We start from the raw sequence: 26,993 nt of genomic DNA on the forward strand, positions 1-26,993 counted from the left end.
TGTCCATTGCTCATGTAATAGCCAATGCTTTGGCAATACTGCACAAGTCATGCCAATAAAGCTCATTTGAATTGAGAGAGAGAGAGAGAGAGAGAGAGAGATCAGCAGGTTGGTTTGGATGTGGGAAGGTAAATTTTAGTTGCTTTGTAAAAAGTATACCTTTATTCATAAAAGTGCTAAACCATTTTGCTTAACAATAATAGGTAGCTGATGCAAGAGCCTGTAGTGAATCCTTAAACATGCTTTCACATCCCCTCAAGAGCTCAGAAACATATCGGTGAAATTTCTGCCCTTTGTAATGTCATCTTTTGTCATCTTACAGAAAAAAAAAAACTAGCTCCTAAAAACTAATTCACTCCTGCTAACCCAAATTCCAATGTGTATAAAGAAAAACAGGTCACATTTTTTAGAATTTGAAAATTAACTCAATATTTTATATAAATAGGCTATTGTTTTTGGCAGTACTACTTAAACAGATGATGCAATGCTCAACCGTTGCATACCTATACAGCGACTCATCCAAAGCAACTTACAGTATACCAATGGTACAGCAGACATGGTAGTCTTTCATAAGTTAATTACTAGTTCACTATGCCAATATAGATCTCAGTGACCATGCAGTTCACCTGTGGACCTTACAACCTCCCAGATGCCACACGTACATCTCTGAGATGTCTGTTTTAGATCTTTTCATCTGGAAAGCATCACAATCAAATTAACATCTATACTAAACATCTTAAAAAGATCAGATTTACAAACATTCTAAATCATAAACGTCTCAAAGACATCTGCTGAATGTCTTATTGACATCTGAGACGTACTTATTGACATACTGTATGCAGATGAGCAAACAACAAAACACATGTCTTCCAGATGTAAACACACATCAAACAGACGTCTGGGTGACGTACAGTACATGTGCTATCAGGGCTGCACATGCAATCATGTGTTAATGCATAAAGTTAAATTGATACTATATTGTCATACCCTCACTTGTTATTCCCATGTTCTGTTTTGGGCTTCAAAATCCCAGGTCCTTCCTTGTTTCACTGTAGGTGGAGTCTAGTTTAGATAAATTCACATCCCTTTGGATGTCTGCTCCTTGCTTCACTGAACACTGATTCACTGTAGATGCGCAATGGAGATCTACAAATTAGCTGCATGTATGTTCTTTTTTTTTTTTTTTAAGTTGGTTCTTTTTGGGAATTTAGGTAATACTGTATCTGAATATAATTTTATTTTATTTCTCTCTCTTCATTACAGTTTTAGTGACAATATTTTCCCTGTTGGCCACATTCTCTGCACAAGGTAAGCATGGAATTTTTTATTTTTTTATTTTATTTTAATGGCTGTATCTTAGATATGGTGACATGTGATGGTTACTGTTTTAATTGTGTCAGCCAATGTGTAATTTGTAAGAATCGCCATTAAAATGGATAAGTGAGTCAAATTAATTTTATTGGTTTTGCTGAAACCAATAAGAGCACTGAGAGAAAACAAGTGATGTTCCTCGTTCAGTTTAAGAGGGCATGTTTGTGTGCTCAATAATGTGGGCATTAATTATTGACTATCCAGCTCAATAGACCTTTTTCACAGACTGTGATGACTCATTTCCACCTTATTTAGCAGCGTAAATCTCGCACAACTTTTCATATTATACATTTTTTTTAAATATTGTGTAAATTTATAACATTATTGTGTTATATTACCTTGGAATTAGTTTTAAAAAACGAATTACCGCAGCTGCTGAGAGAGTGACAGTAAATTTGGCATCTTCTCCCATTTTACTGTCTTAATCCACCGCTCTATTTTTTTCTTCTTCTGGAAAGTCATTCTAATGTAATAGTTAAAGTCATTTTCTTTAACCTGATTGGACAGCTTTTATGACGTATATTTTGCGACGGAACTTGCAGAACATCCAAAACAATGTTGGCTGCTGGGCGAAATGCGCTCGTTAGATTTATATATGTATATATGGTGGTATTTTTACCAGCTGAGAACAAACGAAGAGCTAATAAATTGTGTAAAGGAGTCAAAACAGCGGCAGGAATTCCTCCGTTGCACACACAAACGAAGATACGCTGCAAGGACGGCTGACGGCGGTTCCGACGCCTGTACCGAACTGTAATGGGCAACATATCTCCTATGATGGAGGTCTGTGGGTTTCGTTCATGGTTGAGGGCCAGCTCAACAGAAATAGATCTAATGCAGGTGTGACTGGGGGAGGACCATCATGCATCACTTGCAGCTAAATTAATTTTTCAAGTGCACACCCTCAGAAACCAATTACTGCCTTAATGTACTTCGGTTACAGTATTTGTTAATGTTCATAATGTCATGCTTATTTTATTTTATATTGTAGAGTTTATATTGTTATTATAGTTTTTATTTATTTTATTCATTACCTGGCACCTTATTTTAATTCTGTTTGTGTTGTTATTTGTTACTGTTTTATTATTATTATTTGTCTGGTCATTATCTGTTTTGTGTATTAATGCTTTGGCAGTATTGTATGTGAACACAATCATGCTGAGAGAGAGAGAGAGAGAGCGCGAGAGCGCGTGTGTAAATGAGCTCATGTCAGTGCAGCATATTGGGGGCAGGTCACACCGAATGCGTTTTTGCGTCCTTCAGCGCTGTCTTTCAATAGTTGCTCTATGTAAACGTACGACAGACGGACGTGTTTACCCGTTGCTTTTCTTTTTCAGCGTCACGAGCAGTTTTTAGACGCCGTGTCAAGTTACAAATAACAACTTACTTTATTAAAATTGCGACTCGAGACACCTGCGTTCGTAGCCCTACGTTTAGCTTTAGGGCAAGGACTGGTTCGGTGTGAACGGCGCCTTAGGGAACCAAATCGTTATGAAAAAAATAAGTTACGAACCAAATGCACTTAGCCCTGTATCAGCGGCGGGAGAAAGATTAGTTGTCGGTGAAGCGCACTCAAAAATGTAGCCTGTGGCAAAGAGTACAGACTGCGTATCTGGAAGCACGGCTTGACAAATGCCTGTCAGCCACTGGAACAAAATGAATCTGCTGAGTGGAGACAGACCAAGTGTAGCAGTCCGATAGATCATGTCTCCATTTACAAAAGACCTGTTAAGGTTGCCATTCAGTAATTGATGTCCACATTACATTCGTAACACAAACACACATTGTTTAGCAAAAAGTGCTTCAAATAATAAGTGAAAACGCAAGCTTACTATTTCAAAACACCATAGGAAACAAAAATATAAAATTAAGAAAAGCACAAAAAAAAAAAAAAAAAAAAAATTCAACCAACCCAACAACATTGCCATTGTTAGAGAGAGGAATAACTTTACAAAAAATAGGTATTCTGACTGTAACAATCGATGCTGGCATTTAAAATAGCCTTTGAGGGAGGTTGATAATAATTATCTTATGTAGCCTTTTTAGGCTGTGTCCTTCCTTGAGTCATTCTGAGGCTGTGGGCTAGACTCCTCCTCAGCATTCAGTGCCAGAATGAGATGGTCTAGTAAGTGCGCATGGCAAACCATATGCTTAGAACCATGTGATATTTGACTTTGTTTAGAAAGCCCATATACTTACAGAAAACGAGAAATATGTACTTAATCTCTAAATTATTTTTGCGAAAGTTTTTTTTCCACGTCATCAAGCACCGTCGAAGGCCGTCGCAATTGTGAAGACCCTTGGAAGGCAGCCTTGTTTCGCAGCCTTCATTTGCCATATCTTGGATGATGCATCATGTGCATCCTTCATGGCCTTCAATCACCTACAATCTCATAACACTAATTGTCTCTCTGTCTTCCTCAGAAATTTGCCATCATGACACATGGAGCCCGTGAGTGACTTTTTCCAGGGTTTTATAGTTCACCCAAAAATGGAAATTCTCCCATCATTTACCCACCCTCATGACATCCTAGATGTGTTTGACTTTCTTTCTTCTGTTGAACACAAACAAAGATTTTTAGAAAAATATCTCAGCTCTGTAGGTCCATATAAGTGAATGGTGGCCAGAACTTTGAAGGTCCAAAAAGTTTATATAGGCAGCATTAAAGTAATTCATTAGGCTCCAGTGGTTAAATCCATATCTTTAGAAGAGATATGACAGGTGTGGGTGAGAAACAGATTCATATTTAAGTCCTTTTTTACTATAAATTCTCCTCCCTGCCTAGTTGGTGCCGATATGCGCGAAGAATGTGAATCACCAAAACAAAAGAAGAAGAATGTGAAAGTAAATGTGAAGATTTATAGTAAAAAAAAAAAGACTTTTGATCAAGGATATTGATCTGATTCTCACCCACACCTATCATATCGCTTCTGAAGATATGGATTTAACCACTGTCTTGTGGATTACTTTTATGCTGCCTTTATGTTCTGGCCACTATTCACTTGTACTGTATGGACCTACAGAGTTGAATTGTTTTTTTGTTTTTTTTAATCTTTATGTTCAGCAGAAGAAACAAAGTCATACACATCTGTGATGGCATGTGAGTAAATGATGGGAGAATTTTCATTTTTCGGCAAACTAACCATTTAAAGCTCTGAGCCTCTGCAGTTGGAGCTTAAAGTTTGAAAACATACATTTGTTTTGATTTACACATGTTTTATCATAGATCACTTAAACATAACTCAATGAAATGTCTTAGTAAGAGTAAAACCAGAATGATTTGCCTTTTTATTATGCCACCAGCATCACAGGTGACACAGAAAAAATACATGAAGGCCACCATCTGCACTGTTGTGGAAATATGACTTACATCATCTCAAGTAGTTCTTGCTGTAATGGTAAGAGATACCTGTTGAGCCCTCAGTATGCAGTTGCTGAGTCAGTAAGAGAAGTGATTCACAACATGTGATTTTGAAGATACAAGTAATGCTTTTCTCAGAAACTGCACAGATTGAACACACATTATTTACATTTTGTGTCCTAATTATGTTTTTTTTTTTATTTACTTTATGTTTTCCAGGTAAGATAACACCAGGATTAAGCCAGTTGGTGGCTGACTGCTGTGAATCTGTAGCCTACAATCCTCTTAATAAGATTTGCTGTAATGGCCGCATTCAGACTCGGAAGAGTGCTCAAGGAGACTGCTGTGGCACAGGTAGATGATCCACTTTAAGTAACTTGAAACAAAAAACAACTGGAAGCACCACGGTATTTATACTTTCTTCTGAGTGCGTATGAGTTTTCTTGTCATGTTGCCTATTAAGTGTGTGGTGTTTGTTTTCTAATAGTACAGATTATTAAAATAGATGTTGGCGTAACAATAATTAACATTGATTACTACTTAACTGTTCAATTTCTGTTTACACATTTTGAAATGGTTAAAAGATTTTGGTAAGATCTTCATACCTTTAGATCAAGGAAATCCTATTATGACCAGAAGGTTTTATCTGCTCATTTACAGAAGTGTATCTAAAGGAGACTGAGTTGTGTTGTGTTGACACTATATACAAACTGGAGCAAAATCTTTCCTGTTGTGGCAACAAATCATATAGCACAGAAACCCACTGCTGCTGTACTTCACTTTGTAGCGATCCAAAAGTGAAGTCCAAGCCTGAGCCTTGCTGTTCAAAACTTCTGACAGGTTTGTGTTTAAAGCTCTTACAGTGATTATCAGATAATGGAGCAACAAACCTCAAGTGGCTAAACATTGGACAACAAAGTAATCTCTTTCACAGTTGTAGGGGATAATTACACTAACTGTAACTCTGTAGTAAATGGATTATTTCAATCACTGTGCAAACATGTGATTTGTGTAATGTCAACCGGTGCTACTCCCTTCAGTTCACACTCGAAAAATATGTAGTAGGCATATAATAGTAAAGCAAAGTTGTTTAGTGTCTGTTATCTTTGTATTTGTTCCCCTTTTTGATCAGATGACCAGTCCACTGAGAACAGCTGCACAGAGACACAAAGCCAGCAACAATTCCCCTCCACCTCGTGAGTCATTCTGCTGTGAATCACACTTTCCTGTTCATTCCTCCAAGTACTAATACTGTAACATCTATGTGCAGTCACTGCTTCTTTTGATTACAAAAAACAAGTATGCTTTAGTATTAAAAAGTACCCCTAAACAAAAGTAGTTCTTAATACTGTAATTGAATGAATAATTAAAGCAATTATTACAATTAAAATTACAAATATTGTTTGTATATCCTGATTTCCATGACTGAAAAGTCAAGGAAAAAAAGTCATGTCTAGTGATGCACAGCTCTAAAATAGTTAATTGGCTTGAATCATGTGTGACTGGAAAAGTCATACAAATTCAATAGTCAAAAAGTATGGGAAAGCTTTATAGCATATGTTTGCTTTTCACAGACAATGCATCAAAGGAATGCTCTGGGTTCAATACAAATCATCCCTCAGTTTGTAAAAGAACAAACTATTTACAGAAATGTTCTTACAATGGAAGTCTATTCATTTTTGCATTTCCATAATTTTGTGTGTCTGTCTGTTTTTATGTATGATTGGAAATCTCTGTGGTCAAGTACAAACCCACACAACAAAGTCTCAGGTAAAGCACTTCATTGTCCTCAAGTGTTTTTATGAATCTCTCTTGATGAAAAGGGCATCAATTCAGAGTCAGCAACCACTGCTACTCTCTTGAGTTCAGACTTGCACAATCTGATAACTTAGGGCTCTGCAATGTCTTGTATTTATTTCAGCTTATTTCTTCTATGTCTGTGAATGAAGATAAAGATAAAGATCCTAACACGTAATTAGATTTATAACATTCTCAGTGTCCTGCAATATCTTTTTCACCATTTTTGCTTGTCTGTTTGTTGCCGTACACTGTAAATTCTGATGTGCTATTTGCTTAAAACTGTATAGTTTATTACATACATTTTCATGATTAGTTCTCACTAAATGTACACAAGTAGTGTATTCTCTATGGTTGGAAAATTCAAATGTACAACATTTTGCGAGTCGAACAAACTAAAGACAATTTAATTTGGTTCCCTTGCATCGTATTGGTTAATAGGCCAAACTTGACTTAAATGAGAACTCAGTCCTGCTCTCTGGACAGTAAATGTTACTATATGAAATGTGAAGACTTATGGGGACAAATAATTATTTGCAATTTTTAGAGGTACTGCATTATTTAGAGTTGTTAATATTGTTTTCTTCTTAATAGGTGTTTTGTTTCAAGTCACATTTATGGTGATTTATGTTCTCATTGGTGAATCTGCTGCACCCTGCTCATTTCAAATTAATTTTTTCTTCTTTTTTTTTTTTTTTTTTTTGGATGCAACTACTATGAATAAGAACAGATTTTGTTTTTATATTAGGTTCAGGGCATATAATATAATTTGGCATCACTTTACAATGAGATTGTATTTGTTAACATCTTGTTCCATCTTAATCTCACACTCTAACTTATTGTCTTCTGTCTAAGAACTGATGTGTGGATCAAAAGCCTACAATCCCCAAAAGGAAGTTTGTTGCTCAGGGAATCTGTATAGGAAGTCATCAGTACTTACTAAGGTAAGTAGTATTGTTGATTCTTACTTCTGATAAAAATTTTGTCCACCTGTATATTGATTGGATACACTGTGAAAAAAAAAACTAAGTAAAATAACGGTAAATGCATGGCAGCACAGGGTGCCAAACGTTTACCATAAACTGACAAAACAGTTTTAGACTGTGAAGTGAATTAACATGTTTAGACTGCAAAATGAAATAGGTGTTTCAATCATAAACTGAAATAACATGTTTAAATATTTAATTTCAAATTAACGCCTTAATCCTTTAAATTTAAATTGCATTTTAAACATGTTAAAATGCAATTTGAAATAACATTTCAACTATAAAATGAAATTATATTTTGACTGTGCATTTAAAAAAAACAAAAAACATTTGTAGACCATTAAAAAAAAAAGTTTTACTGTAATTAATTTGCCTCATTAACAAATACATTTCAGTTTTTTTTTAACCCGAAGAGGGTCCCTGTAATGCTTTCTATTGCAAAAACAGGAAAACGGTTTTAAACTTTTATTTCAAATTTTTTTCCAGTTACTTCAAGAATGGATAATTGTCCTTTTCTCTCCTTTTCTTCAATTTAACTTTTTCTAAATTGTGACTAGAATTTTTTTTAACATTTTTTATAATTGATTTAAGAAGAATATAATCTGCACAAAATAGTAAATTGAATTTATATAAAGTGATGATGACCTTTTCAGAATATCTCAGGAAAACATGCACCTAATAGGACTGTCGAAGGCTAAAGACAAAAAGATTGGATCGGTTAATATGGCTAGATGTTTGGGTCTGGGGAGAGAGTTGGTAATCGTTAAAGATGTTGCACAATGAAAGAAGTTTCTCAGGATTAAAGAAATGAATGGGGAAAAGCTCTCATTCAGGAAGTTTGGAGTATTTCATACGAAAAAGGAATTTATTACTAGAATTCCAACATTTAGCGCAACCGAAGAAATCAAGGAAAATCTAAAAGGAGGTAAAGTTGTAAATGTAAGAAGATCGTTTAAGAATGAGTGGGGAGTCACGTGGCACTAAGCAAGGGTCGGATGTGTGAACGGCGAGCTCTGCACACTTTGCTAGTTTTTAATACTTTGTGTCATAAACCGGTGAGATTCGATACACTCTGTTCCATAACTGTTCTAGGAAGACAATGTGTCAAAGAATTCAAAATCCTCGGGCTCTGGAGACATTAAAAGCCACTTACGTGCTCAAGCTGAAGCCCCTGAACAACAGGCCTAAATCCCCGGACACAATATGGATGGTGCAGTGGAAAAGATTCAGCGTCAACTGTCGAACATGACGGCGATGCTGACGAAGGTCGTTGCTGACTTGGAGGATCTTGCTGTAAAACATCGATCGATCACTGCAATGGAGACAAAATTCTCCGAGTTGGTTACAGGAGTGTCGGATGTTGAGAAACGGATCGATTGTCTGGAGTCATCAGAGAGGGAATTAGCTGCTAACTCGCTAGCAACCAAGACGGACTTGGAGCATCTCTGGGAAAAATTGGAAGACCTTGAGAATCGTAATCGGCGAAACATCGTCCGAATTGTTAGAATTCCTGAGAACGAAGGCTGAGATATGGTGAAATTCCTAGACAAGCTCTTCCAGAGTCTGCTCGACATAACAGGCCATAAGCTGGAAATCAAGCGAGCTCAAAGAGTTCCAGCTCAGAGATCTGCTGAGGGAGACAGGCCCCGGTCAATTTTGGCCAAATTTCTGAGATTATCTGATAAAGATCTCGTGTTATGCAAGGCGAGGAGTAAAGGAAGGCTTTCTTGGAAGAACCACAGCATTTTCTTGTTCTCAGACTATGCAAATTTGACGAGAGAAACGTGATCGATTCAAGGAATGCAAGAAACTCTTAAGGTCGCTTTTGCACTGATGTTCCCGGCCAAATTGAGAATAGATACTAAGGATGGCCGCAAAATATTTACATGCCCACAGCAAGCAATGTCCTTTATAAAGTCAATGACTGAGTAAGTTATCTGTGGTTCTCATGTTACAGCTGAGTGGACCTGACTCACTGAACATTCACTTGACCGTCAGAGGAAACTGGGCGCCTTTTTTGTTTCTTTTTGTACTGGTTCCGCCTAGCGGCTGGAGTTTGTTTTGTGGAATAACACTCCTTCGGGACAGTTTGTGGATGAATCTACACATTCTTTGTGCTTATTCTGCCTATTGGCTGGAGTTTGTTTTATAGATTATTTTCTGTAGTGTAATTTTGTCTCACAAAATTTGTATAGAAGCACCGGACTCGAGCAATCTTGTCGCAGGATCTCTTGTAGGCGTGAATGGACTTTTGAGTTTAAAGGGATGGACGCCAGTTGGCGCTTTCGTGCGTGGGATTAATGCACACGTTTTTCTTTTTGTTTTGTTTTGGGGGATGTTCGGGGGTTAATTGTTGCACCAATGTTGGAATGTGGTCTTTATAATTTTATTTTTGACACACAATCTATTTTTTCTAATATGTCAAAATGTCAAATGTTAATATGAATGGATTGTCTCTCTCCATGTGGAATGTGAATGGGTTGGGGCACCCCATAAAAAGAAGAAAGGTTATTTATTTTCTTAAACGTAAGAAATATGATATAGTGTTTCTGCGAGAAACGCATCTTTCCCGCAGGAAGCTAGAAAATTTGGGAAGATATGGGGTGGACATGTTTTCTTAAGTGCTGGCTGAAGTAAGAGCAGGGGAGTTATTACATTGATAAGTAAACATCTACAATTCAAATGTCTCAAACAGATTAAAGATCAATTAGGAAGTCATCATTGTTTTAGCAGAAATTCGGGGGCAAAGTCTTATTTTGGCTAATATTTACACAACACTGATGATCAGGGCTTTTTTATAGATCTTGAAGGGATGTTGCAAGCCGCTGGCACACCTCATGATATAATATTGGGAGGAGACTTTCATCTTTTGATGGACTCAGTCCTTGATCATAGTGAAGCAAAACTGTGCAAGCCCCCTAGAGCAACATCGACGCTACACAGGATGTATAAAAATCTTGGTCTAACAGATAATTGGCGACTTCTAAACCCATCTGGTAGGGACTATAAATTATTTTCATCAGTCTATAAGATTTATTCTAGAATATATATATATATATATATCTAAATCCCTCATTTCATCCATTGTTGATTGCACAATTGGAAATATTTTAGTCTCAGATCATGCCCTGGTGAATTTTAGGTGTTGCCACATATGGAGAAAAGGAAATCATATAGTTGCCGCTTTAATGTATCCCTTTTGCAAAATCCTGAACTTCAACAAACATTAAAGGCCGAAATCAATGTTTATATGGAGACCAACTGGTCCTCAGTGTCCTCTGTGGGTGTGGCTTGGGAGGCACTTAAGGTGGTTCTTAGGGGCCGGATCATACAGTATGCCTCATTCACCAAAAAAATCCAAAGCACGAAAACATGTGGAGTTGGAAGAGAATATTAAAAGTGCAGAGGCAGAGCTGAAGTGCAGAATGTAGCCTGATGGCCTTAGAGAATTGACCCGATTGAAATACAGATATAATACTATTTTGTTGTGGAAGGTGGAGTTTTGGCTATTCAGGGCAAGACAGTCATTCTTTGAGTCGGGGGACAAAGCGGGGAAGCTTTTGGCTAGATATATAAAGCAGAGAGAGTCCTTTTCTACCATTTCCTCAGTGAAATCTGCTGGTGGTGAAACTTTTACCTCAGCAATTGATATTAATAATGCTTTTAAGGAATTCTGTCTTGATCGCTATAGTTCCACGTCTTCGTCTACTGAAGAGGATATTAGAAACTTTGTGGAAACATTAGAACTCCCTAAACTGATGACGGAGCAAAACAATGCTCTTGATTCTGAGATAAACTTGGAGGAGCTTGGAGAGGTAATTAAGGCCTTGCCTATAGGCAAGGCTCCAGGGCCAGATGGCTTTGCCGCTGAATTTTTTAAATCGTATGCTACAAAACTGGCTCCACATTTGCTAGAAGTTAATATGGAATCATTAAAGAATGAAAAGATTCTGCCAACCATGACACAAGCCCGGATCAGTTTGATTCTTAAAAAGGACAAAGATCCAAGTGAGTGTAAGAGTTACCGTCCAATTTCCCTGATCCAGCTAGATGTTAAAATATTGTCAAACATTTTGGCTAACCAATTAAGTTATGACATCTCTTATACATATAGATCAGGTGGGGTTTATTCGGGGATGCAGCTCTTCTGATCTGCAGCTCTTCTGGCGTTTCATCAATAACGTGGTCAGTGGCGAATGATCAGACTCCGTTCGCTGCCATCTCACTTGAGCTGAAAAGGCGTTTGATATGGTAGAATGGGATTATCTTTTTAAGATTTTGGAAACATATGGGTTCGGGAATACTTTTATTAGATGGATTAAGTTACTTTTATAGACACCCGGTAGCGACGGGACAAACAAATGGATTAATTTCAAATTATTTTGTACACCTGCTCTGTACTATTTTTGGGAGTAGCATACACTCCCCTTAAGTGGCAGACACTCTGGAAGTGGTGATTGCTGCTTTTGGAAGGTCATGAGGCATCAGTATATTACTCCCTGCTAATTCAGCGTCTGGGGGATAGAGCTTTAACTTCTATCAAAAGATTATGGGAGAAAGATTTCAATTTGGTATTGGAGGAGGAAGTGTGGGCTAGGATTTTAAAAAATGTCAAGTCTGCATCTAGAGATGCAGGGGTTCACCTTATGCAATTTAAGATTTTACATCGATTCTATTGGACTCCCTCTAGATTGTATAGGCTTGGACTTAAAGACACACCCACCTGTTGGCGATGTCAATCAGAAGATGGAGACACAACCCATGTTTTTTGGTGGTGTGATAAGATCCAAGAATTTTGGTTGAAGGTTCAGAGTTTTGTGTGTGATGTGTTGGGCACTCAAATTTTATTCTGCCCCAGACTCTGTATTTTTGGCGATGGGGTGGTCATCAATGTGGAGAATAAGCATATAAAAAAGTGGGTCCTAACCAGCGTCATGATCGCCAGACAAATAGTTTTAAGGGGATGGAAGTCGGCTGGCGTGCCCTCATTTCAGGAGTGGTGCTCAGAGATGGGGAGGGTGGCGGCTTTTGAAGAAGGGTCATCTAGAAGACTTGGACATTTGGACTTGTTTGTGGGAAAGTGGGGCAAATATCTGATGTTTTTGGAGGGCTCTCGGGGAGGGACAATGGAGAGAGTGGTGTAGTTGTTGTGTGTGATTATTATATTTTTTTTTTTATATACTATAATCATGTGGGACCACTGGGGTGTTCTTGGGGGTGGGGATTGGGAGGGGGAGGGAGTATGTTTGTATGTTTTGCTCTTATTTGTTTAATATATGAATCAATATAAAAATGTTAATCACAAAAACAAAAAAAAGATGAGTGGAAACACCAAATGAGCATGAGTATACTGTTGACATATGAAGGAAAACTTCCAGATAAAGTACAAATGGGATTTATTAGTTATCCAGTGCGAGAATATGTTCCAATCCCATCATTGGTGCTTCAGCTGTTTGCGCATAGGATATATGGCAGCAGTTTGGAGAGGACAAATGCAATGTGCAAAATGTGGAGGAGAACATGAATATGATAAATGTCCAGAAACAAATGTTTGAAAATGTTGTAATTGTGGAGGTCCTCATAGTGCAGCATATGGAGGGTGTGAGGTCCAGAGATATAAAGCTTAACATAAAGTTACTTATGCAGAAGCAGGGAAGGCTTGTGGAAGTACAGTAGGGAGGTCAGGTTGAAAGAGATGGGGGTTAAGAACAAACAACAATGAACAATGAACATGGAGACAGAAAATACAGTGGAGACATGGTGTAAACATTGATATTTTTCAAAAAGATTCCTTAATAATGACCATTTTTTTGGCATTCGTTGTCAAGGTTATTATTGTCAATGCTGTGTTGTTGAGCAAATCATTTCAGATAAAAACTGCATCAGAGTTTTTGGGGATTTCTGGAATCTCAGCCTAGTGTGATTAATGATATACTCGGTCAACAACACAGCATTCTGTTTATTTTTCTGATTAGCCTGAGGGTAATAAGTGTACTGCAATGGAATGCAAGAAGCCTTTTAGCTAATAGTAAAGAGTTTAAATATTTTGTATTATAATAAGAACACAAGCCAAGTATATTGTGTGTTCAAGAATCATGGCTTAAGCCAAATTTACACCTTATCAGGATATAACTCTGTTCGGAAGGAGCACAGGGTGGAAGGGTAGTGACATTTGGATAAGGAATAGCATATAGGGCAATTCCAGGTAGAATGTGTTATGATATAAATATTCTGTCAAGGGGGATCACTTGTTTTGTTAAACTTTTATAATCCATGTTTAAAAATTTCGTGAAAATGTTTGTGACAATAGGAGAAACATGGAGTTATGGTGTGGAGATTTTAATGCTCACAACTGGTTATGGGGCAGTAAAAAGTCAGATTTCAATGGGGAAATATTAGCTCAATTCAAGGATGATTCAGTCATTAATATGTTTAAATACAGGGGAAGTCTAGATTTAATGTAATAGGGAACTCGACATCAAGTATAGATTTACTAGTTAAGGGATAGTTCACCCAAAAATGAAAATTCTCTAATCATTTACTCACCCTCATGCCATCTCAGATGTGTATGACTGAGCCGGTTTACACTTGGCCACTTCATGAGTTTTCACTAATCGGATATCCGATCATGAAAAGACCAGGTGTAAATGCCCTCCGAAACGTATTCGAGACGGATTGCAATCCAATCGCTCAAACCACTTCAGGAGCTGGTTTGAGACTTATTCCAGATGAAACTGGTCAAATGTAAATGCATCTTGCTGTTCAAATTACATATCTAAATTTTACCCCACCCAAACAGCACTACGTTAGCATAGTAAAAATGCTAAACATAACAGCTGTCAACAAATATTTGCATAGGGCTTGCTTTGCGCAGTAAATGATAACAAAGAAAGAGATGAATCCATGATATAAGAGAGACAGAACTTTTTTCCTCATTTACAGGTGCATCTCAATAAATTAGAATGTCGTGGAAAAGTTCATTTATTTCAGTAATTCAACTCAAATTGTGAAACTCGTGTATTAAATAAATTCAGTGCACACAGACTGAAGTAGTTTAAGTCTTTGGTTGTTTTAATTGTGATGATTTTGGCTCACATTTAACAAAAACCCACCAATTCACTATCTCAACAAATTAGAATATAGTGACATGCCAATCAGCTAATCAACTCAAAACACCTGCAAAGGTTTCCTGAGCCTTCAAAATGGTCTCTCAGTTTGGTTCACTAGGCTACACAATCATGGGGAAGACTGCTGATCTGACAGTTGTCCAGAAGACAATCATTGACACCCTTCACAAGGAGGGTAAGCCACAAACATTCATTGCCAAAGAAGCTGGCTGTTCACAGAGTGCTGTATCCAAACATGTTAACAGAAAGTTGAGTGGAAGGAAAAAGTGTTGAAGAAAAAGATGCACAACCAACCGAGAGAACCGCAGCCTTATGATTGTCCAGCAAAATCGATTCAAGAATTTGGGTGAACTTCACAAGGAATGGACTGAGGCTGGGGTCAAGGCATCAAGGAATTTGGCTACAGTTGTCGTATTCCTCTTGTTAAGCCACTCCTGAACCACAGACAACGTCAGAGGCGTCTTATCTGGGCTAAGGAGAAGAAGAACTGGACTGTTGCCCAGTGTTCCAAAGTCCTCTTTTCAGATGAGAGCAAGTTTTGTATTTCATTTGGAAACCAAGGTCCTAGAGTCTGGAGGAAGGGTGGAGAAGCTCATAGCCCAAGTTGCTTGAAGTCCAGTGTTAAGTTTCCACAGTCTGTGATGATTTGGGGTGCAATGTCATCTGCTGGTGTTGGTCCATTGTGTTTTTTGAAAACCAAAGTCACTGCACCCGTTTACCAAGAAATTTTGGAGCACTTCATGCTTCCTTCTGCTGACCAGCTTTTTAAAGATGCTGATTTCATTTTCCAGCAGGATTTGGCACCTGCCCAAACTGCCAAAAGCACCAAAAGTTGGTTAAATGACCATGGTGTTGGTGTGCTTGACTGGCCAGCAAACTCACCAGACCTGAACCCCATAGAGAATCTATGGGGTATTGTCAAGAGGAAAATGAGAAACAAGAGACCAAAAAATGCAGATGAGCTGAAGGCCACTGTCAAAGAAACCTGGGCTTCCATACCACCTCAGCAGTGCCACAAACTGATCACCTCCATGCCACGCCGAATTGAGGCAGTAATTAAAGCAAAAGGAGCCCCTACCAAGTATTGAGTACATATACAGTAAATGAACATACTTTCCAGAAGGCCAACAATTCACTAAAAATGTTTTTTTTTATTGGTCTTATGATGTATTCTAATTTTTTGAGATAGTGAATTGGTGGGTTTTTGTTAAATGTGAGCCAAAATCATCACAATTAAAAGAACCAAAGACTTAAACTACTTCAGTCTGTGTGCATTGAATTTATTTAATACACGAGTTTCACAATTTGAGTTGAATTACTGAAATAAATGAACTTTTCCACGACATTCTAATTTATTGAGATGCACCTGTATTTGATGCAGATCGCTGATGAAACTGAAACTAAACATTGACATGAGCACAGCTGACGCGCAAGACGCGTCTAAACTACGAGAAGCCCAGAGGGGGAAAACACAGCGTGCCCATGCACAGACATTCGCGTGCTGGGCAAATTCACTTGGAATCAAATAATAAAGCACATATTTTAAATTCACTGTCTGGAATTAGCATAATCATGGATGTGAACTCTGTTTTATTTGTATATAGCGCGGGAATTGAAGATCGGATTTATATCCATTTGGCGGAGACACATTGATGTAGACAAGTGTAAACAGAATTAGCTTTTTCAATTGGATAGTAATCCAGTCAGCAAAAACACATGAAGTGGCCCTTTCTTTTTTCTGCGGAACACAAAGATTTGTAGAAGAATTTCTTAGCTCTGTTGGTCCTTTCAATGCAAGGGAATGGTGACCATAAATCTGAAGGTCCAAAAAGCAGATAAAAACAGCATAAAAGTAATCCATGAATTATTAAATCCATATCCTCAAAAGCGTTATGGTAGGTGTGGGTAAGAAACAGATCAATATTTAAATCAAAATTTTCAGATGTGAAAGTGAAACCTAAACAGGTGCCACGTAATTAAATTACATAAAAGACAGTCACTCACAAGTGATCATCAATCGTTTGATGACAGCTCATTGCCTAGTGGACAGAGGTAATCACCACAGTCAAGTGAGTCTTTCAATCCAAAATACTTAAATACCATGACTTGTGTCCGACAGGAGAGTATGTCCTATCTGTGTTTTTTCTTGGCTACAACTCCCACAGTTATACTGAAAAATTCTGTTACAGTTTACTGTGAAAAGTTAGAAAGGGTGTTGAAGGGGCAGTGGTAGCTCAGCAGGGGCAGTGGTAGCTCAGCGGTTAAGGCTTTGGGTTACTGATCAGAAGGTCGGGGGTTCAAGCCCCAGCACTGCCAAGATGCCACTGTTGGGCCCTTGAGCAAGGCCCTTGACCCTATCTGCTCCAGGGGCGCTGTATCATGGCTGACCCTGCACTCTGACCCCAGCCTAGCTGGGATATGTGAAAAAGAAGAATTTCACTGTATATGTGCAAATGTATAATGTGATAAATAAAGAAAATTAAAATTAATTATGATGTGAAGATGTGAAAAGTATTGTTGTTGGTGCCGGGCAGGTGTTTTCTCTTTCCCCCATCAGTTCTGTTCAGAATGCCGGGGCAGTCTTGCTGTTTGACATGGTTGAATTGCTCCATAACGCCTTAAAATAGAAATTCTCATGTAGAATTCAAATGGGTCGCGATCCTGTCACCGGAGCTCGCATTTCGAGGGAAGCCCGGTTGACGCGCATGCATGGATAGAGCAGAGATGAGCGAGATGAGTATCATAAGGTTGCTGCATCACCTTACGGAAATGCGTACGGACATGGCTGGCATTTGAGTGTCAAAATAAAGGTGCATCTTAAAAGATATACATGATGTTTACACGTTGCATCGATGATATCACATCGTTGGTTGCATCGCATCAGTAACTCATACATTTGGTGTGAATAAATGTATTTTAGGGGAAACTTATTGAAAAATGCAGTGTTACCCCTATACATTTTATTTTTCAGCAGCGGTGCTGTTATGCGTACGTCCACAAGCCCGCCTCTGGCCTGGGCCACATCAGGGTTTATTTGTGCTCTCCAAGGGCTGGTTGAAAATGTGGTACCAGCATCTGCTTTGGTAGCACTAATGCAGTTACCAATAATCGTACATTTTTTTGTGCATTGAGATGCACATTAGACAGTATAGCATTGATTTTGTAGTTGGAATGCGAATGTTAGAGGTCGACCTATATATCGGTTTTGCCAATTAATTGGCACCAATAACAGATTTCTGGAACTATCTGTTATCAGCAAAAATTCACACTGTTAGTTTTTCCCCATTGCGGCTGGAAAGGGTCAGCTGTCGTTATACAGTATGAGAGCGGCCTTTAGAGGTGCTTCACTTCACTGATGCCTTATGGTGTTTGTTTTGACAAATGACACTACTCTCTGCATGAAGCGGAACACTTCAGATGCGGATTTAAAACATCAACAACGAAAAGGTATGTATACAGTACATGTTGTCATATCTTTATAAATTATATAATAATTTGTTGACTAGATGCTGCTTTAGTAGAGAACAACAATATGTTTGCCAACAAGGCTGAGAGGACACTAATATTAAAGCTAACCTCAAGCGGTTAGAACAATGTGACAAAAATACACGCAAGTCCTACCCAAATGTTTGTTACCATCTATTACCATCTATTTGCATTAGTTTATACCCAGCTGGTAAAGTTTGTGCATTCGTTAGCCAGCTAAGTTGCATATTTAAAGCCAGAGATGTGATTGAATATCTTCATGCAGCTGAGAGAAACGTATAAACAAATCAGAAATGCATCTGATTTCAATTCAATTTTTTATCCTCACTGTAATATGATGACATCAGATCGATCACATTCTTGTGCTAAAAAAGGCTAGACACAGTGCAACAAATAAAGTTCAACAGAAAGCAGGTGTCTCAATATGCTTTTAAAGTTCTTTTTAATTAGACACATCATCTGAAAAACAGCGCTCCTGCACAAGACGCTGAATAAACAAAAACAAAGCGAAACAAAGATGTTCGTCTAGCACGCTATTATATGGAAAAACAAATTGATGGTTGCAAAAGCGTTCGGTGTGAACAGCCCCTTATTGTTGGTGGAGGTTGAGTTGTGTCTTTCTCTCTTATAAGCGTTTCTCAGTTTAAGCAATGAGTTGTTTAAATGCTTTGTCAGGAACGATGTTCAACTTGGAAATATGTGTCTTGAGATTCTCGTTTTTGGTTCCAGTCTGTTGTGTTCCATCTGTTTGAACAGCCCCTGAACTGGGCTCATAGTCTGAGCCGCTTCACCACAGAGTTCAGCCGAATACCACTGCTATCTGTGAATATTGCTACTCTACATACAACTGTACTGAATAAAAAAACTATGTGGTATTTTAAAGCTTGAGTCTGGAGTAGTAGGAATCAGTGTAAGTGTAACACCATGTGAACTGTCTGTTGAAGCTCATTCAGTATTTTAAAAACTATCGGTTGATTAATCAGTTATCAGTAGGTACTGCCCAACTTAGTTATCGTATCGGTAAAATCCACTATCGGTCAACCTCTAGCAGATCTAAATTATAATATTAGCAACAGTAACATCTGTGGAAAAAAATAACACCTAATTTTTATAATTTGAAATATTTTGACAGTGTGACCAAGTACTTCTTTACAAATTCCTTTCATCAGGCTCCTACTGATTAAACTATAGTCATCTCTTGGAATTTCTGAAGGCAGACAAAACCACATACGTTTTCCTACAATCAGAGAGCATTACATGAAAACTGATTTTTTACAGCTGGAAGACTGATAACTCAGGGAGGGAGACACATACACACACACACAGGACAAACAGACGGAGGTGAAGGGACTGTCCTGCCAAGGCTTGACACAAGTGTTCCACATTGCGAGAAACTTTCAACCTTATCGTGTTGTGGTGGCTCGCAGCCGGTGTGTGTTACCGCACATTAACGCATATCTTTGGGTGATGTAACACATTTTTTAATGGGGATAGCTTGCCCAATTAGTTGCAGCAGAGTTAGACAGAGACTCACAACGTGGATGGCATTCCACAGGTGGCATTTATTTGCAGATCACCATCAGTTTCACATGAGATTATAGTTGGCAAACACTCCACAGTCAACAGCATTACTTTACATATAACTCAAAAAGAACAACAGATATGTGAAAACCTCCTGTTCCCTGCAGACATGTGGTGTGCACAGCTTGTGTTCACTAGTAGACTGCGAGCTTAACGGTACAAGAAACAGTAAAGAGTGTGGACTGATGAATATCTAAGCTCTTCAAAATTACTTTGTAACCCTTTCCAGATTTATGCAATGCAACGATTCTTGATTGTGGGTCTTCTAAGATCTCTCTTTTTTTTTTTTGGGTGAGGAATGGTCCATGTCAGCAGATGCTTCTTGTGAATAGCAAGCTCAAAATGTTCTTTTTATAAGCCAAAGTAGCTCTAACCCACACCTCTAATCTAGTTTCATTAATTGGATGCTAGGTTTGCCAACTCCTGACACCAATTAGCTTTTGTTAATGTCATTAGCCTAGAGGTTCAAATACTTTTCCAACCTACACTGTAAATGTTTGAACGATGTATTCAATATGTACACGACAATACAATAATTTGTGATATTAGTTAAAAAAGATTGTGTTTGTTCATTATTGTAACTTAAATCAAACCAGATTTTAAAACAATTTTATACATAAATGCAGGTAATACCATTTTTTCTTGTCACTGTATATACAAGATCCTACAGTATTCATGACATTGCAAAATAATGGTCAAGCAATTATCTCTACAGATTTCTGTATAAGGGTTACAGCAATGCAAAAGGTCTTGAAAGGGGTAATAAAAATTAGTTGTATTGAATGTTCTTTCATAATCAGACATTTGACAATTGGCATAAAGCAATTTGCAGCTTTTAAGTGGTTATTTGAGTTAACAGTCATTAATAAAATGAAGAACAAAGAATAAAATAATAGCAGGAAGGGATTTTTTTTTTTCTTGTCAGTATTCTTTTTGATGTATAACAATATTTGGTACTCCTTGTATCGACTTGGTACATTTGACATCCCTAATATTCTTCAAAAATTCTGAATACATTTACTTATCATGTATATCTGTGTTCTTCAGTGTTGTGGTGAACATGTCTACAGTCTATCAGATAAAAAGGTGATATGCTGCAATGGAATTCTTCATAGCAATTTGCCTGAACGGTCAGAGTGTGTCGGAGGTGTTGTATATACTCCAGGAAAGACAGCCTGCCAACTGTTTGTCCGCCCTCGTCTTGGTGAACACTGTTGTGGAGAGAAAACCTTCAATCTTAATGAGCATATTTGCTGTAATGGATACAGGTAGGCCCACAGCGCACTAAAGTTTGATTTTGATTTAAAGTTGTGCAAAGTCATTTTTTGCTCACATTTCACTGTCTGACCAATGATGGTCTTGGGCTTTATACTGGCACACATTGTCGTGGAGGCAGCACCTTGCAAAGCTGTCCTTTACCGATGTCACCTTAAAAAAACATTCACAGCAATATTTTGTAAACCATAATTAATATATTTTCTTCTAAAAGTGTTTGATAATAAGGAAGTCACAGAACATTGTGCAGAGGAATGTGTATGTTACTTCCAGTATTGTCATGACCACTTATTATAAGTGATTTTGGGCTTAATTTGAATTAAAAGTCATTTATAAATATGCAGTCACGGTATTTCATGAAAACAGTTGTGTTTTTATTTATTTTTTTATTTTTTAGATTTGGTGCTTGGCTCCCATAGCACAATAAAGCATGACCATCCACTAAATGCAGCTGTCAAATATCCCCACCGTTTGAGCCACACTCCACATAATGTTATTATATTTCACCTTAATTTGTTTCTCCTTTCATCCTGTGTTTCTGCCTTTACCAGTCCCTTTACATACCTTTTGTCTTTCCCATGCATGTGTAAGCGTGGGCACACAAGAGAGATTTATGGAGGTTGGGGTTTTAAAAAGAGGGGTTGTTGTGTCTAATTCAATGAGGAAATCGCTTACAGCACCTTAAATGAAACTGAGCAATTCTCCTTTTCTGTAAATCAGATGCAACCATGAAAAAATGGGTCACTTGTTTTTCGTTGTTGGTAACACTGGTTTCTGCTGAAACATACAGTAGCTAGAAAAAGTATGTGAGCCATTTGAAATTAGCAGGTTTTCTGCATTAATTGGTCATAAAATGTTTCATCTTCATCAAAGTCACAAGTATAGACAAACACAATGTGCTTAACCTAACAACACACAAACTATTATAAACTTTAATGTCTTTATTGAACACATCCCATTAAACATTAACAGTGCTGTGGAAAAAGTAAGTGAACCCTTGAATTTAATAATTGGTCGATCCTACTTTGGCAGCAATAATCTTAACCAAGCGTTTACAGAACTGCTTCAGCTCAGCCATACTCTTAGAATGTCTGGTGTGAATGGCCCTCTTGAGGTAATTCCACAGCATCTTTATTGGGTTATGGTCTTGGTTCTGACTGAGCCACTCCAAAAGGTGGATTTTCTTTTTTAGAATCCATTCTGTGAGTGTGTCCTTTAAGTCATCTTGGCTGGACAGCCACTAATAGGGAGAGTAGCCACAGTACTAAATCGTCTCCATTTATAGACAATTTATCTAACTGTGGACAGATGAATATCTAAGCTCTTCGAGACAACTTTGTACCCTTTCCAGCTTTATGCAAAGCAACAGTACTTGATCGTAGTTTTTCTGAGATCTCTTTTTTTGCAAGGCATGGTCCACTTCAGCAGATGCTTCTTGTGAATAGCAAAGTCAAAAATTTTGCTTTTTTTTTTTTTTTGTCAAAACAGCTCGTTAACCCACACCTCCATTCTTATTTCATTAATTGAATGCCAGGTTTGCCAACTCCTGACTCTAATTATTTTTTTTCTTGGCATCATTCCCCTAGGGGTTCAAATACTTTTTCCAACCTACACTGAATGTTTGATGTATTCAATATGTAAAAGAACAATACATTAATTTGTTAGTGTGTTAGTTAAAATAGATCATGTTTGTTCATTATTATAACTTAGATGAAGCTCAAACCAGAGTTTAAAATTTTAAGATTTATACATTAATGCAGATCATTCCAAAGGGTTCACATACTTTTTCTTGCCACTGTAACACTGATCAGGAATCAGAGAGCAGTGCCAGTGTGAATCTGTGAAAAATCTAGTAACTTTAGGCATTAGAGACAAACAGAGTGCTTAGGCTGTTATAATGATAATGATATAATCTTTTTTAATGGGGTAAAACAGAAATCTCAAAAATGGTTCATCAAGATTATCATCAAATAAAATGTTTAAATAAGCAATACAATTTGAACAATGTTATCACAAAATGTGCTTGTTTTTCTCAAATTACGAAAAAAAGCTGTTTTTCAGGCTGGTCCAGAAAATACACATGTGCGTTCTCAAATAAACTAACATTTCTAGAGTTGGCACAATCAGTATTTCGATTTATCCCATTTATAAGTATACCAATGACCCGTATCATCCTATACTGTCCCTGATAATTAGGCTGGTTTCTGGTTCTTAGGAGCTGTTAACATAAGACATGTTCTTGTGCTCATCAGCTAGAAAAAGCGCAAAAGAACGGAATAGAATGCAGAGGTCCTAAAGTTTTTTTTAAAAGTTGGACTGTTGTTGACTTGACATGCTGTCTTAAAATATGCAATGCTATTGGATGCATGCTCAAAAGACAGCTTGAGACGCAACACAGTGGCCATAAACATCAGTCTGAATGTGTATAAATGCTGTGGCGGGGACTTCAATGGGATGAGACGCAACTTTTCAGAGGGTTATACTGTGCAAACTTCTAAAGCACAGCACGCTGTCAGCATGCTAATTAAAGAACCATTGCTAAAATATCAAAACTTTAAAAATATATACTAAAAAAAGACCTACAGAAACTAGTCACGCTAATAAATCGACTGTGGTGATTGTTAGACAACTACACTCAAGTGTCTATAGTTCTTAGTGTATTGTTTTACTAAAAGTAGTTGGTAGTGTCAGATTGTACTGAAAATATTTTTATACATCTTTGCTTTAATGATTTTCAGTCTCTTGATTTGTGTATTCTTGTGTACATATTTGTCCGTGCTGCCTGTTTAAGTACTTTTCAACTGGCCCAATTTCAAAGTGGCTTTCTGCCATTAGATTAATAATGATTGTTGCTGAAAATGTATGTGTGATAAAGAAACTAACACAGCTGTCACCAAATAAGTATTTTTTTCTACTCAGGCACGCCAGGTTAAATGGTAACTTCTGCTGTGGCTCAGAAGCCTATGACCCCTACAACCAGTTCTTGAGGTGTTGCTCAGGTCACCTCTACAACATCACCCATTTGGGTGGGAAAGCAGAGTGTTGTGGAACCCTCTTGCTGGAAGATAATACAAATCAAACTTGCTGTTCTTCCACAAGCCATAACATGATTTATGAAACTCAACCAAAGCACTTGTGTTGTGGTCACTATTACTACAACACATCCCTGTGGAGTTGCTGCGCTGGACATCTCAAACCAACACCAAAGACCAGTTCATCTCTTACAGAGCACAGACTAAAGCCACTAATGGAGCTGATCCCTGACATATGCAATAAAGCAGGTGATGTTCTTTAAGGTGTAATGTAATAATTAGTATATAATATAGTATATAGCATATACAGTATTGTGCAAAAGTCTTAGCACATAAGATGTTTCACCAAAACATTTGTCTTTAGAGGGTTAATTATATGTTCAGCTTTGTCAATAGGAAAAATAAAATTTAGACTCCCAAATATTCCTCCCTGCAACAGATGGCATGGTCCACACAGAATATAGTGTCAGTTTGGGAACTGTGACTAATTCTCCAAAAGCTTGGAACATCCTATCTGCCAACAACCAAGAAAAGCTGAGTGTAACTAGTAGAATTGGTGAGTGTAACTAGTAGAATTGGTGCTGTTTGGAAGGCAAAGGTGGTCACACCAAATATTGGTTATGTCTATACGGTTGTGTGTGTGTGTGCGTGTGCGCGTGTGCGTGTGTGTATTTGTACAATACTGTGCAAAATTTCTAGGCAGTTGTGAAAATGTTGTAGTGAGGATGTTTTCAAAAATGATGCCATAAATAATTGTATCTATCATTTAACCTTAATACAAGTTAAAGTGCGGTCTGCCATCTGTTGCAGGGCTCCCTGTTTTTCTATTTGCAAAAGGAATGTTTGGGAGTCTAAATTGTATATTTACTATTGGCACACTAAAGCTGAAAATATAAATAACCATCATAACCAGAAGAGTTTTTGGACATAGAACATTTATATTTCTTATTGACACACTAAAGCAGAAGATATAATATATATTTATCCAAATGGGAAAAAATAATTTTGCTTGTATATTTGTGTTTGATTCTAGTGCTCTTTGGAAAAGTGGAGAGTGTTGCACTTGACAATAATCGACATATCGTGTTAAGAGTTATTGCAAGGATGCATGTGAAGTCGGCTGAAGTCATTAAAAACCCTTTGGTAAACGTGACACTGGATCACTGCAACTCTCCTGCCCTGGAGCATGGCATGACCTACCTATGGGAGATGAACAGCAGTGTGTACAAGCCTCTTTCTCACCCTATTAACCTAACCTCTGACGTTCACATGCTCTTTACTATGTTACAGTTATATGAGGGTTGCAATCAAAAATAGCAATAAGTATTAAGGTCTATTTCAAGTCATTTCAAAACAAATTCATGTTGATTTTCATAATACTTGGATTTCTGTCCTGACAAGAACTTTAATCTGTCATTAATTGTAATTAATCACTAAGGGTAAATTGGGGAAAAAAAAAAAGAAAAAAAAAAATATATATATATATATATATATATATATATATATATATATATATATATATATATATATATATAAAATGTATATACACACACAGTGTGTATATATATTATTTATTTTATTTTTATTTTTATTTTATTTTGCAAGATGCACTGCATGGCCTAATATATGTTTTTATCAAGTACTGTATTTTGACAATTCATCGGTCTCAGGTTTGTTCCATGTTTTGACAGTTGTAAAGGTTTTATAGTCCCTTTATAAGATACAGGTGCTTTAAAGGTGTTTTTGAAATTGTTTGTATTTTGATCATTTTTGTCATTTAAAGGAATTTTTCTAAAAAGTTAACAAGTTTTGTTTATCCTAGTTCAGGATGTAAACAAAAGCAGGTGTTCCTTAATGTTTTGTGTATTTTTTTTATAGCTCCACCATAAGCTTGTTGCAGTTATGCATCCTTTTTTTTTTTTTTTTTATTATTCCATTGATTGATTGATTTATAGGTTTGATACTATTTGCCAAACATTATATTCTGTAGTAGTATCTCATGCACTAACTTGGAAATTTTGTTTTAAGCTTCTCTGATCTGTTATGTACTGTTCCATTTTCATGTCTTAAATACAACTGATGCTAATCACACAACATTCATATTTATTGTTATGTGAAGCGTGGTGTATTATAGAATTGCAGACATTAAATTACTGAGTACAAAAGTAACTTTATACTGTATATTGACATTTGTGAATATGAAATCTATTGTTTCTAAAGACGTTTTTGAGTATAGGGTAAATCTTGACTCATCAGACCACATAACCGTTTTCCATTGCTCCACAGTCCAATTAGCCACGCTAACAACTATCCTTCCACGTTTTAATAATGCACTGGACAGTGCTTAACCCAGTTCCAGTGATTTTAGCAATCTCCTTTGTTGTATTCTTTGCTGATGCAGGCCAATAATTTGCCCTTCCTGAACCACAGTAACATCTTTTCTATGACCACGGGATATGTCTTCTGACATGGATGTTTCAGAAATAAGAAGCTACACACTGAATCAGTTAGGGTTAAAAGAATTTTTGCCAGCTGAAACATACAGTATTAATCACTGCAATAATGATCCAATCATAGGCTCTGAAGTATCTGCTTATTTAAATCCAAACAGCAAATTTTGTTTTTTGGTTAGGCAGTGTACATTCTGAGATTCTCAGCCCAAGAAACTGCTGAAAAATAAAAAAAGTAAAAATGATAAAAAAGAATGACTTTGTAGTAGACCCCGCACGAATGATGGTGAAGACTTGACTGATGATTTTAAGAGGATTTATTTGAGTTTAAAGGATACTTGAAAACTCTTTTGTATAATCACCTTAAACTCCTACAATTCACTGTATAACTCCAATAAATCCACTAACTACCTACACCACCTTACCTACCTTTCCTAACATTGTGCTGTGTGTTCAGCACCTCCAGCTTCCACATGCAGCCCCTAAAAATTTAAAAAAAAAAAATAAAAACCCCTTTCACCTTAAA

The 26,993-nt window shown here is 37.2% G+C and overlaps 1 protein-coding gene across 3 annotated transcripts; it reads left to right on the forward strand.

The window, feature by feature from the left end:
* The first annotated feature begins 1,098 nt into the window (after window positions 1–1,098).
* On the forward strand, window positions 1,099–26,993 carry LOC127456495 (galaxin-like). Of its 3 annotated transcripts, XM_051725019.1 has the most exons (12): window positions 1,099–1,163; window positions 1,264–1,308; window positions 3,796–3,823; window positions 4,676–4,770; window positions 4,953–5,087; window positions 5,394–5,573; window positions 5,866–5,929; window positions 6,478–6,503; window positions 7,386–7,474; window positions 20,758–20,978; window positions 23,905–24,266; window positions 25,051–26,993. In XM_051725019.1, exons 1-12 carry the CDS (start codon window positions 1,139–1,141, stop codon window positions 25,332–25,334), a joined length of 1,554 nt encoding a protein of 517 aa, XP_051580979.1. In that variant the 5' UTR covers window positions 1,099–1,138; the 3' UTR covers window positions 25,335–26,993. The 3 variants fall into 3 exon arrangements, with proteins under 3 accessions (XP_051580979.1, XP_051580981.1, XP_051580978.1); XM_051725021.1 differs by lacking the exons at window positions 1,099–1,163; window positions 1,264–1,308 and adding an exon at window positions 1,893–2,211; XM_051725018.1 differs by lacking the exons at window positions 1,099–1,163; window positions 1,264–1,308 and having other exon boundaries at window positions 1,893–3,823.

This window comes from Myxocyprinus asiaticus, chromosome 18, assembly GCF_019703515.2.
Source record: "Myxocyprinus asiaticus isolate MX2 ecotype Aquarium Trade chromosome 18, UBuf_Myxa_2, whole genome shotgun sequence".
NCBI classification, from domain to species: Eukaryota; Metazoa; Chordata; class Actinopteri; order Cypriniformes; family Catostomidae; genus Myxocyprinus; species Myxocyprinus asiaticus.

Excerpts from the sequence above, each read along its gene's own strand:
- LOC127456495 (XM_051725018.1), top strand. The coding sequence starts at position 3,717 with ATGATGCATCATGTGCATCCTTCATGGCCTTCAATCACCTACAATCTC. Across the intron at positions 4,771-4,952 it reads AAGTAGTTCTTGCTGTAATG|GTAAGATAACACCAGGATTA; the intron begins GTAAGAGATACC and ends TATGTTTTCCAG. Across the intron at positions 20,979-23,904 it reads ATTTGCTGTAATGGATACAG|GCACGCCAGGTTAAATGGTA; the intron begins GTAGGCCCACAG and ends TTTTCTACTCAG.